This window comes from Kryptolebias marmoratus, linkage group LG12, assembly GCF_001649575.2.
Source record: "Kryptolebias marmoratus isolate JLee-2015 linkage group LG12, ASM164957v2, whole genome shotgun sequence".
In the NCBI taxonomy this organism is placed as follows: domain Eukaryota; kingdom Metazoa; phylum Chordata; class Actinopteri; order Cyprinodontiformes; family Rivulidae; genus Kryptolebias; species Kryptolebias marmoratus.
This window is the reverse complement of record NC_051441.1, coordinates 5869041-5882023: the sequence shown is the minus strand read 5'-3', so window position 1 is coordinate 5882023 and position 12983 is coordinate 5869041. Positions and strand designations below refer to the sequence as shown.

General features: G+C 40.1%; 2 protein-coding genes across 2 annotated transcripts in view; one reads left to right on the top strand and one right to left on the bottom strand.

Moving 5' to 3' along the window:
• Positions 1–44: 44 nt before the first annotated feature.
• tubg1 (tubulin, gamma 1) lies at positions 45–8488 on the top strand. Its single transcript, XM_017433500.2, has 11 exons — positions 45–216; positions 460–572; positions 1880–2047; positions 2131–2199; positions 4197–4276; positions 4354–4480; positions 5173–5259; positions 6368–6517; positions 6629–6781; positions 6864–7025; positions 7476–8488. The coding sequence occupies exons 1-11, from the start codon at positions 168–170 to the stop codon at positions 7671–7673; spliced, it is 1356 nt and encodes a 451-aa protein (XP_017288989.1). The 5' UTR covers positions 45–167; the 3' UTR covers positions 7674–8488.
• A 567-nt stretch (positions 8489–9055) lies between these two features.
• The window catches only part of plekhh3 (pleckstrin homology, MyTH4 and FERM domain containing H3), a 31832-nt gene continuing 27904 nt past the window's right edge, over positions 9056–12983 (bottom strand). The window contains exon 13 of the mRNA XM_017433548.3: positions 9056–12477. Coding sequence (XP_017289037.1) covers positions 12307–12477 — 171 coding nt within the window. The 3' untranslated portion in view covers positions 9056–12306. The remainder of the gene's footprint in view (positions 12478–12983) is intronic.

Sequence of the window (12983 nt, the reverse complement as noted above, 5' to 3'; positions counted from 1 at the left end):
CGTCACGTCTGTCCGGCTCACGCACCGGCAACAAAAAACGGAGTAGACACAGTAACAAGCGGGAAGGAGCGGGCTCCTGGTGGTTCAGTAGTCGCAGAACTGTAGCTCTTTTTATTGAATATTTAGCTAGGCTTGTCCGCTAGCTAAATAAGGAGCTAAGAGGGAACATGCCGCGGGAAATAATAACGCTTCAGCTCGGACAGTGTGGAAATCAAAGTAGGTTGCTAACATATCTTATGAAAAAATACCAAACAGCTACTGTTATTGTATCCTAGCTAATATGGCTAACGGATTCCCCATAGAGAAGTGACGAAGAATGAGTTAACATTCGCTGCTAGCCTAGTCAGAGTCAGACCAATAGCAGCTACTTTATATTTTGTTTCTTATAATCATTAAGCGGCAATTATGACCAGTTAATTAAGCGATTTTTCCCCCATGCATTTATTGTTTGTTTTCTAGTCGGTTTCGAGTTTTGGAAGCAGCTATGTGCAGAACATGGCATCAGCCCGGAAGGCATCGTGGAGGAGTTTGCAACTGAAGGGACGGACAGAAAGGATGTGTTCTTCTATCAGGTATCAGGAACATAAATTATACATTTTAACATGATGGAAGCTTGAGTGATGGGTTATCCTTTCAAAAAGCAAAGTTCTGCTTCTGTGGCTAAATAGATCTCCAATAATTATTTACTGAATTGATCATCAGTAAACGTGAACAACTGTAAAAGCATATATTGCTGGTTTGGAGCATGTAATGCAGTAAAGACCTGAATTGTATTAGGGCAGAGATTACAAATGTTATGTTTTGCAGCTGGATCATTTTTTTAATTCTGTCTATTGATTTCCTCCCCCCAGTCATTCTTATTGATTTCTTCTCCTCATCTTTTACCCTTTGTCGTTTCATCACTCTTTGTCAACTCTGCCAACAAAACATAAATAAAAGCCTCGTTTGCAGCTGGAGGAGAGGAGCTAAAGGAAAGGAGTCTTGCTGAGTGAGGATGCACAGGTCGTATCTCCTGTGGAAGTCTTTGTCAAATGTGATGTATAAAGGATGCTTTAGATATATTAATGATAGATTTAATCTCCAAGAGCTTTTAGAGGTAGACCGACTGATTAATGAGCCAACCAGTTTTAATCAGCTGATACTGGCCAATTTTAAAAACTCTTCAATCAGCCATGCCTGTGCAAACTAAATCAGTTACCAAGTAGGAAAAAAAGATGCAGCAGTAGCTACATTTAGCTTACTGTAGCCCACAATTTAATTTTTTAATGCATAAAAGCCTGTTCTTTTATACATTATTTTTAAGTGTACAAGTTCTTCTATGGGATGATAAATATATATTAGTTTAGGTTAACCAATATTGTTATATTTTGTTCAATGAAAAACACATACCGGCCGAAAAAACACGGTCTTGTATGTTGGCCCTGATGTCTAAAGATTGGCATCGGGCATAAAAAGACTCATATTGACCAACTTCTAATATTTTTAACATTAATAAGACAAAGCTAAATAAACTGAGGAGGATGCTGAAACAAAACATTGGTTGTATGACGCAGCGGTGTCATACTTTGGTTAAAATGATTACTTAGTGAGTTAAGAGTTTATAAAACACCCATTTCTTTCCTCTCTTCTTGTGTCTTTTTCTTCCCTGTTGCACACACATCTCATGATGGAGACGCTACAACGTGAGCAGAGTGATGCGGGACATACAAGTGAAGAAATGGGATGATGGAAATGCAGCATGCTCTTGAAACGCACCACCATTGTTTTGCCACTAGGTGGCATCTTTGTAACGTGAGCTGTGATGACCCTGCAGGCCCTGCAGGGACACAGATTGTGCCCTATTACCATCTAATTTCTGTTTTTTTTATCAAACTCGCAGGCTGATGATGAGCACTACATCCCTCGTGCGGTTCTTCTGGATCTCGAACCTCGTGTGATTCACTCCATCCTGAACTCTCCTTATGCAAACCTGTACAACCCAGAGAACATCTACTTGTCTGAGCACGGTGGAGGTGCTGGGAACAACTGGGCCAGTGGATATTCTCAGGTCAGTGCGAAAACGCATAATCTCAGCTTCATGTCATCAATTAAAACTTTATTCTATTTCTACTTTATATATTTTAACCCTAGGGCAAAAAAATTCAGGAGGACATCTTTGACATCATTGATCGAGAGGCAGATGGTAGCGACAGTTTGGAGGTAAGTTTGTCACATTTCACATTCAAACTTCCCTTTGGGTTTGGCGTTACTCAATTAGTTGTGTGGACATTTTAAAAGTTAGGCAGAACTGTTGTGAAGCAATATCTCGCTGTATTAGCTGAGTGATTTAATCCATTTCAGAGCAGCTTTTGCAGTAGAAGCCTGAACTCAAACATAAAGAAAAGTAGGAAGTTGGTGGGAACAATTATATAGATTCAACTTGTGTGATTGTTGTGTTTTTAAGTGGTCATTTTGAATCATTCTTTTGTCTCCCTCTGATCTTTCTTTAGTCCATTAGTGGTCATTTTCTGTCTCTGTCTGCTGAACTTGTTTATTCATTTGTGGTTGATGTAAGACTTTGTTGTTGTTCTGTATTTTTATGAATCGTTCCTGCCTCTTTTCTAGTGGTATAGTTGGCATCTTTATGCTTTCATTTGTAGTAATTTTGAGTCACTGTAATCATTTTAAGTGTCGTTTAGTGGCAATTTTTGTAGGTTTGGCTCATACAAACAGATTTCCTTTGCAGTCTTGAAAAGTGTGGAAAAAGTATGGAATTTGACTTTAGTATCTTCCAGGTCTGGAGAAGTATGGAAAAAGATTTGTTTCCAGACTCTATTTACTGTTCCATTTCCTGACAGATTAAATCAGAAGTATTTTTCTCATTAATTGTAGATCAAGCATGGTTCACTTTTGGTTAATCTACCACATGAAACCTCTAATTTGAGCTTTTAACCATCAGTGTCTTAGCTTTTGAGTTTTTGGTTGAGAACCCAGACACATTTAGAGACTCCTACAGCTTTACAGGTTTCTTAGGTAGATGGACCTCAGTGATAAAATTATTTGACCTCTACTGACAATGTTTACAGTCCATAACTCCTCTTTACGAACCCCAAGATACTTCAATAAGAGCACTTTGCACATGCTTTTAGACAGAACTCAGTGGTGTTTTTGGCTGTATATAGATTATTAATTATATGTTACATATACAGTATGTAATTTTTCAGTCACCAGGTAGCCCTACAGCATACAATCTTTACTATAATTGGGAACTCCGTTTTACCAAATGAACCTTGTTTTTTATGGAAGAAGACTTTAACACTGGTATATGACCATAATCTATTTAGAAAAATCTGAAAACGTAAAAAGAAAATTCCTCCTGTCCGCCTTTTCTGCAGATTTTTGTGGTGTTTGAATCACACATATAATAAAAACCTACACTGTACAATTATTCAAGGATATTTACAGATGTTTTGACGTCAAAAATGGCTAAAAGTTCAGCAGAAATGTTTGAAAATCTGAGTCTGGAAAAGTTTGGAATTTCAACATGGAAATTGCGTGGGGAGCTCAGTCATCCATTGATTGTCTGCGTAGTGTCATGGTTTATCTAATTTTACTCAGACATGACTGTGTTTATTTAAGCACTCAAACGGTTGTATCTTTGTTGTGGCGATAAGCACGCAGGATTGAATCACTTAATGACAACAACATGTTCAAATTGTGCCAGAGTCTCTCATCTTAAAACCAGAACACTCCCGGCCTTGCCTCTATTATTCTTAGCTTCTTACAGAACTCAGTTCGGCTTCAAGCCTGTCGTAAAATAACACTCGTATTTCCCCTCAGAGGTCTGCAATTTCTGTAACTCCTTCACATTATGATCCCACATTATTATTTAGCGTGCATACTCATGTGTGCACTGGAGGAAGGTGGGCCGAGCTGCCGTTAGCATGTGTATGTTGGCAGGGTGTGGCGTGTAGTGTGCCTGGTGATAATAGTCGGGCGAGTGTTGAAGGCAGGTATTACAGAGCTGCGCTGAGGAAGGGGGGCAGTGAGAAAGCCCATTTGTGAGGTGGGGCTGTGCTACCATTTATATAACTGCCTCGGAAGCAAGGCATTTACTCACCCACACACTTTTCTTCTCTGCACCAGTGGCGTTTACTGTGAGCGTCGCACACATGTGGTACATGCTGATTTATAAGTAACCCTTTTTGTCTTCATAGGGATTCGTTCTGTGTCACTCAATCGCAGGGGGGACCGGCTCGGGACTGGGATCGTACCTGCTGGAGAAACTTAATGACAGGTCCACAAACAGACTCGCAACTTACTCACTTAGCTTGTGATCCGGTGTGTGCAAACAAAATATTTCCTGCTCTACAGGTACCCAAAGAAGCTGGTACAGACTTACTCTGTCTTCCCGAACCAGGATGAGATGAGCGACGTGGTTGTTCAGCCATACAACTCGCTGCTCACGCTGAAGAGGCTCACCCAAAATGCAGACTGCGTGGTGAGCAGCACTTCAGAGGGGAATGTTGATTAATACCAGCACTTTTAAGATAAAAAACGTGTGCAAAAACTCAATCATCTTCATCAAAAATGGCTAAAAATCATACTGCCAAGACAAAACCACATATCAGGGATCCTTGCTAAGACCCAAACATGAAGAAGTCTTTAAGCTTCTCTGTTTTTTTGGAGTTCTGTATATATGTATTCCCCTTTTGGGAAAAAAATTATACAGCATCTACTTCTATAAGTACTGTAGCTGGGGTTTTTTTTTTTATAGTTTGCTGGTAGAAAATCCACTTTTCAGGCTTCTCCATTGCTTGTGAGGCAAACTAATAAAGACACAAACTGCAGTGGCAGCACTGAGGCCCAGGAAATCCAGCTTATTGAATTTCACTCTTAAATATGTGATTGTATTAGCCAGAGACGCACTGGCAGTCTAATGGTGTTTCCTCTTTAATACCTACTTCCTCCAGGGTCTTGCATAAGGACTGCATGTTGATTGAATTAGCTTGAGAGCTAATAAAATCTACTCTAAGAATTGGTCCCCCTGTTGCAACTGTACAGTGCGTCATTTATGTCCAGTTCTCCTAACAACAGCACACTGTGTGACTTCTTAAGAGGTTCCTTGACAGCATAGTATTATACTGACAGTGAATTGACTTTTTCTCTCTTCATTTGTGTGTTTTTCATCAGGTGGTGCTGGATAACACGGCTCTAAATCGCATCGCCACAGACAGGTTGCATATCCAAAATCCCTCATTCTCTCAGATTAATCAGCTGGTGAGTTATCACAACTAGCTTCTGTTTTTGTATTCTGGGAGTCCCCTGGTTTTAGTTAGAGGTTTAGTTTGCATCGTCCCTGACTGTTTCTGAAAAAGAAGCAAATGTTCAGACGCCTGGCACTCACTCAAAAAAACTCTTGAACTAGTTTGGTGGGTTACTGTATTGCAGCTTTCTTAGAAAAGATTGACTGCATTTTCCAAGTAGTATTATAACTTGCTTGACTAGTAAGTTTTAAACGAAGCCTTTTTACAGTTTGGAGATAAGTGAGCTCACTTTTATTTGTTCATTTCTCCTTTTTCCATAAAGGTTTTGGTTGATGTAGTTTATCTGCTTTTATATTTACAGGAAGATTGAAACATTTTAAACTAGATGATTTGTTTTTTTTTTTATCTCTCTGTGAATGCTAAGGGCTAAAAAACTGCTGAAATTGCTTGAAGAAGCTGAAACCGAATTGTTAAAGTGAATCAGAACAAAAGCTAAATAGGCAAAAGAAAAGCTAAAAGCTAAGACCAGCAAAACAGAAGCTAAGCGCTAAAACCAACAAAGCAGTAGCTGAAAGCTAAAACTGGCAGAAAATAAAAGCTAAGACAAAACAGTAGGTAAAAGCTTAAATTAGCAAAACATCTGCTGAAAGCTAAACCTAAAGCAAGTGTACTGAAGTAAATTTCAAAGATTTTCAAGAATTTGAACATTTTTCAATTTGATTCATTGAGGAAAACATGTAAATAAAGTTCAATATTTCAGAAAGTGTAAGTAATTTAAAAGAAGGAAGTCATAGCCGTATTGTTCTGAACAAGCTAAACAATTGAATATATGAATGGTTAAAATAGCTGAAAGTCTAATGCATGGGGGAAAAACCTAAACACAGAAACATTAGTGTGAATTCTGACTCAGCTTGTAAATTGTTGTTAAAACATCTTTCAGTTTCAAACTGAGAAAACTCCTCGGATGAGAAGCAAAATGCTTTCAAGAGCCAAAAAGGAAATCTAGTTTTCTTTCATTCAGTTCGTTAGGGTTGGCATGTCAGTGATGACTGAGAATCCACACCAGTGTTCTACTAACTAATTGTAGTTTCTTTCAAATGTTTGAAATTTCACATGCCCAGGTTTCCACAATCATGTCTGCAAGCACGACCACCCTGCGTTACCCGGGTTACATGAACAACGACCTCATCGGTTTGATTGCTTCACTCATCCCCACCCCTCGCCTCCACTTCCTCATGACCGGGTACACACCGCTGACCACAGACCAGTCAGTGAGTGGGCTCGATTTTTTCTGATTTGAAGTAAAATTAGCTGATAAAACTCGTATTATTAAACGTTTTCCCACTTTTGAGATGGAGAGTCATAACCCTACTGTGTCTCAGGTTGCTAGTGTGAGGAAGACCACGGTGCTGGATGTGATGAGGAGGCTTCTGCAGCCCAAGAACGTGATGGTGTCCACAGGAAGAGAGAGGCAGCCCAGCCACTGCTACATCGCCATCCTCAATATCATCCAGGGAGAGGTGGACCCCACACAGGTACAGTACACTGTTTGAGCTCTTCAATTAGTTGGAAAACACAAAATCTTCCCATGCTTTTAAACCTATTCGGGCTCTGTAGGTGCATAAAAGCCTGCAAAGGATCCGGGAGCGCAAGCTTGCCAACTTCATCCCCTGGGGACCTGCCAGCATCCAGGTTGCTTTATCCAGGAGGTCCCCGTACCTGGCATCGGCTCACAGAGTCAGCGGTCTGATGATGGCCAACCACACAAGCATCTCCTCCGTAAGTGCTCATTATAACCGTTTGTTTAGTTTATTCTCCCACAGTGTGAAGCTACGTTGAGATGCATGTCTATTTTTGGGTATGTTTGAGGATGTTGTTCGAAACTAGAGTTCAGAGTAAGTCCAGACAGATGGTTATAAATCCGACATTTCAGAGTTTTTTTCTTCTTTTTTCCCCCTCAGCTTGTTTAAAATGTAAGATGGGTAACTGAAAGTGGATTAGAAATGCAAGAAAGCCCCTACAGGTGCTTAGGCTGTCACAGTTTCAGGACTTGAATTTAAGAGGAAATCCAAATAAGTTTAGTGCTATTATATATTTAGTTTTCAATTCCCATAAAGCAGAGGTGAAGAAGCAAAACAGAAAGCTGTGATTTTAAGGAAGTCACAGTAGGAACATGAGATTTCCCCCGTTTTAATGATGCTTGGGTTTCCCTTTCTGTTGCTGTCCCAGCTGTTTGAGCGGACGTGCCGGCAGTACGACAAGCTGCGAAAGCGCGAGGCCTTCCTGGAGCAGTTTCGCAAAGAGGATATATTCAAGGACAACTTTGACGAGCTGGACAACTCTCGTGAAGTTGTCCAGCAGCTGGTAGACGAGTACACCGCCGCAACACGGCCTGATTACATTTCCTGGGGCACGCAAGAACAGTGAACAGACTTTCATTTCTGCTACGATTCAGTCAGGATTCAGGCTAATTTATCCCACGGTAGTGTCTCAGTTGTTTGGGTATAGCTGCCAACTTTGAAAATTATTTATTGGCTTGTTGCAGCATGTAATGATGGTGTTGGCTCTCAAAAAAAAAAAAAACAGGAATTTAACACTATTTTTTATATTTACCAAAGTGTTTTCCTGAAGAATCTTAACCCCACTTGGTATATAAATAATCCTTTATTATTTATAGTTCAGTGAAAGTAAGAATTTATGAAAAACATCAATAACTTGTCTACAAAACAAAACAAAAAAATCTTGTTTTCCTGTTCTGCACCTCTCAGATTTGTTCACTTTTTTCCAGCAATGTTTAACTTGTTGCCTTGTTCTGCTCTATTTTTTTAAATAGAGTACAGTTTAGTTTTGTGAGCTGGGTTTCCAGTAACACGCCTGCAGGATGCATAGCTTTATGGTTAATGTAGATTTTTGCCATACCTCACATTTCTCACACGGTACATTGTACCACCTGTCTGCTGCTGATACTCTGCTTATGCTGTCACTGTTCATGACCAGCAAGAATGTCAAGTTGGAGTTAGTCTGGTGTTAAATATCTGACATTTAATCTGTTTGTCCATTAAAATGACAGTGTACAAAGTTAAAACTGACTGCAACACTTAGACTGAGTGTGTGTAAATACTGTATACTTTAAAGGATAGTCGACTCACTAGCATCCTCTGTGTTGTTTAAAGTAAATATACTCTCATGTTGCTTTGCTTGTTGGACCTGTAAGATTAATAAACTTGTTTTTTATGACTGCATGTTCTTTTGAAAACAGTTTTCTTTCCTCGTCCGGAGCTGGCGTTCCACAATCCTGTTCATCTAATTCCATTAAGGCTCATTACCTGCAGGGAAGAAAAGCAAAGAAAAGCATTTCTTTAACAAGTTCAAGGCCTGGCGTTCCTTCCAGGAATGCATATCGCCCGCAGCCTTTCTCGTTTTAGACAAAGATCTGATGATGGAGCTGGAGCTGCGTCGGTCAAACCTTGAAAGTAACATCTTCTGCGATCACATGCAACGTTACAAGATGTGCTCAGAGAATGTGTTGTGAATGATGCTCAGCGTTTACATCAAATTTTAATTCAATATCTGTAAAACTGACTTATGGCTGTTCTTGTGTTGAATGATTTTTACCAGCGGCAGCTATCTTAAACTGGATTCATTCTTTGTAAATGTGCATCAAATGATTACTTTCTGAAAGTTTTGTTAATATAATTCCAGTGGTTCATGAGATATTTTGCTAACAGACAGGCAAAAACATTGCCCACTTTTGCCTTTTCAGTGACTCATTAGTAATTAAGCTGAAGAAAGGGATCGATGACATTATGGTAAAACAGGTGTTTTTTTATTAATAATTACATAACAGTATTTATAGTTTTTATTGCACTCCCAGGTTAGTTAAAAATAATAGTGCAATTGAATATATTACATTACATATTACATAAAAAGGTACCATGCAGCATACAAACAAGCTTAATACTAAGCAAAGACATCTGCAGCCTTTTTTTTTTTTCCTTTTCTTTTTTTCATACATGTAGCTTGGAGCTGCCTGCAGCTGCAGTGGAAAAAGCTAAAGACCTGCTTCTGAGCCAGGGACAGGGTAATGACTTGTCAAGGCCTTTTACGGTGAAGGAACTAATGTTTTTTAGGTTATTTCAAGGGCTTGTGTAGCAGACAGAACTGTAGTGCCATTTGTACAAAATATACCTACAAAAAAATAAGTCTTACAACAAACTACTGGGTGTTTGTTTCAAGACAAACGAATCAAACTCAACCTATTTGCGTATACACTAAGTATTCTGTCTGCATTTGCGAATAATTTATTCTAAAAGCTGATTTTCTTTTTCTTCTTTTAAGTCTTTGGTCCGTGCTCAAACCCATGACCTGGCAAAACTTTGGCTTCACAAAAATATTCAAACAGTGAACAGAAAAAAGAGCTACACAGAATTAACACACAAGGTGCTTTAGAGAGCAGAGCCAAAACCATTTATGGCCCCGGTCGGTTAAAGCAGACCTAATATTAGAAAAAGCCTACATTTAAGACAGAAAGTACAGTTTAAAACAGGTAAAGTCTGCACAAATACAAAACGGAACCATGGCCAGATTAGAAAAACGTTTGCCCAAATGGCAGGGGACAGATGGTGCGCTGCATGGGGAATACAAAGTCACTTTTTAATTTATCCAAGTAATTAAGCTTTGTGGCGTTCTTTCTATTATATATACATTATAAAAATAAACAAAGAAGCACCTGTTATCTTCAGCAGATCAAAGCTGCATTGGGGTAGTTAAGTGACTCAAGCAAAGTTAGCCAGTCAAGTGTTATCCAAGTTTCATGTCAGGACAAGCAGCACGACAAAGGAGAAATCAGAGCATTTGGTGGCAACATGGTGGGACAAACAGCTCTAAAAATCCTTTGATTTCTGTGAAACACATAACCCTGAATGTGTCATCAAAGAAATGGTTTTTTTGTGATCAAATCGAGACAGATAACCCATAAGAATGGAGGGCTGTAAAGCAATGGCAGCCAAAGTGACTTGGCTCCAACAGAGCTCAACATCTGCTTCCAGTTCCAAGTTCACATGGCTCAATGCATCAACAGTTTCAGGTAATGCAAGCCCATCTGGGACCTTGTAAAAACGGACTTTCTGATGAGCGTGTCAGCATAGCGGCTTGTGAGAAAGAGCGTCAGAGTGTGTGTGTGTGTGTGTGGCTTTGAAACAGATCAGCAAAGACAAGGGAGGGTTGATGAGTGTGTAACTGAGTGTTCTCAACACTATTCCAGCAGTGCGTGAGGGACAACCGCCTTCTAGGGAAGGCAAATCCAATATGGCACACCTCAAGAGACACAGAGGAGGTTAGAGGGTAGTGTTTTCACTTTAACTTATAGCTTTATGATGGGAGCACCACAGCTTATGGTTGCCGCAAGTCTCAACTTTTGTGATGTAGTACAAGTCATGTCATCATCTTGTCGAAGGTGGCGGCATGAGGTTGGTTTCTGTGTGATTTCGTGCTCACTTGCAAAGCAGAGCCCCTTGTCTTACCCTCCCTAAAGCCTCTTTTTCAAAATATGGCTGAGTCTTTCTTCTGAGATGGAGTCTTAGTGCCTTCAGAAGCAAAAAAAATGAGAAAGAAGTTTTGTTTTTTAAGTTTTGAGAAGAAAGTATAAAAATTATTGACACAGAAAAATGTCAGTTTTATTAACAAGAAAAACTTGCCCTGTCGAAAACAAGTTCTTTTTCCGCTGTGCTCCTGAACCCGACTGTATTTGTTTCTATCATGCCCCTCTGTGTCGTCACAGACCAAGCAATGGTGCTGCAACATTTCTGCTCTGCTTGATTGGCTGTAGATTTAAACCATGCCTGATGTGGCTGAGTCAGATCACCACACGAGCTGCTTGTTGCCCGGTTGTCATTGTTTGCTGTGGGACTTTCATCCCAGATGGCCATTTTCAATAATAAAAATGTTAAACTCCTCAACTTATGCTCAGTCTCCATTTTATGTTCATGTTACCACCCAGCTCACTGGGCCACAACATAAAACAAAGACTGCTGAGAGTTTTAACATTTTTATTAACAAAAACAGGCAACTAAAAGACTTCAAACCATCACAATTGGCAACTAGCAGTCACGATCTGCCTCAAACATCCACAACCATGACCTAAACCTACACCTTCACAGCTGCAGCAGCCAGTTAGGACAATCAAGTAGAGCAGAGTTGTTGCAGCACCATTGCTTGGCCGGTGAGGATGCAGAGGGAAGTCACAGTTTGTTATTCGGCTGTTATCGTTGTATCTGAAGGTTATGGGATGCACTTTTACTTGTTCAACTACAAAACAACATGCGATATTCTAGCTGAACCAGTCTCAGGTGCAGTTTATTACTCCTGCTGCAGCAGAACTCACAGAACTTGTTTCAATCTTTCACAATAAGAGTTTCAAATGCATACACTGAGTGCGGACCTCAAAAAAACTATCTAGAAACATCCGAAGCTTCTGAGAATAGCTTACATTATTGTTCTTCAGTAAAACAGCTGCTGCAGCTTAGACCACCAGAACTTTTAAAAGTGTATAGAAGTCAATACTCAATGTGTGTAAGACTCTTATTGTGAAGGATTGAAACAAGTTCTGTGAGTAATAAACCGCAGATTGGACTGCTTAAGCTAAAATATCACGTTATTTTGTAGTTAACTGCGTAACACCTTAACCACTAGATACAATAGTAATCGCCTAATAACAAATACAATCTTTCAGGAGCGCAGCAGGGTTCGCTTCCTCTGACTTAAGTCTCGAAAGATAGCGTTTTTTTCCAACTTTTGGGGAACTTCTGAAATTTACAATTTATTTCAAAACTTAAAAAAATCTTCCTAATTTCTTTTCCTCTTCTGAGTGGCCCGAATTCGCCATCATAGTCCTTCATCTAGAAAGCTCAGCAAAGGTTTTTTTCCTGGATGAGGAGGGAAAACAGCCCTTTCTTTGTTTTGGTGGCTGCGCTACTCCCAGTGGAAGAGGCGCAGGGTCCTGAGGACTGATCGAGACTGAGAACCGGCGGAGGGGAGGGTGTTATCTTGATACGAGTTCCTCTCAAACAGGGTGAGAGGGCAGTTCCAGAAGTGTGGGTGTTGGCGTCGAGGCCAGGTGACAGAATCCCACTTCTGTGTTTTCTGTGATGGTGATGTCTGGATCTTCCCCCTTTCCTCGCTGGTGATGGATGGCACTGAAATACGCATTCATGAGCTGCATGATCTCAGTCAGCTGTGATGTGGAGACACAGAGAGGCAGAAAGAGAGAGAGAGAGGTCAAACTGGTGGCAGTCTCAGCGTCTCTCTGCACTGTCACAGGAGGGTGGAGACAGATGATGTCATCCAGAACCCCCACAAGCAGAGAAAGCATGATGTTTAACAATTACACAAGTACAAGCATTATTACCACCCACCACTGAAGGCGAAGTGGTGATCATGGCATTTCTGCCTGTATGTGGTTATACCTTGATCCCTTCTTATTATAGGATGATTTTGGTTTATACTAACCAGAAAGGTGGCAGGTGATATGCACTCCTTTAAGGAATGCTAGGCCTTTAATTTGTTTGGCAGCTGTTGCAGAAATAAATGATTAAAAATACTGTTGAGAATTTAATTTGGCTCCTCACTAAGCCACAATGACAAATATCCTTTTTCAGCTCATGCTCCTCTAATCGAGACAATCCGGAGTAAAACAGTCACCTGCTTTTAATCTTTAACAATAATGCTTCATCCAGCAAC

Excerpts from the sequence above, each read along its gene's own strand:
- tubg1 (XM_017433500.2), top strand. The coding sequence starts at position 168 with ATGCCGCGGGAAATAATAACGCTTCAGCTCGGACAGTGTGGAAATCAA. Across the intron at positions 6,782-6,863 it reads GAGAGGTGGACCCCACACAG|GTGCATAAAAGCCTGCAAAG; the intron begins GTACAGTACACT and ends CGGGCTCTGTAG. Across the intron at positions 7,026-7,475 it reads ACCACACAAGCATCTCCTCC|CTGTTTGAGCGGACGTGCCG; the intron begins GTAAGTGCTCAT and ends TTGCTGTCCCAG.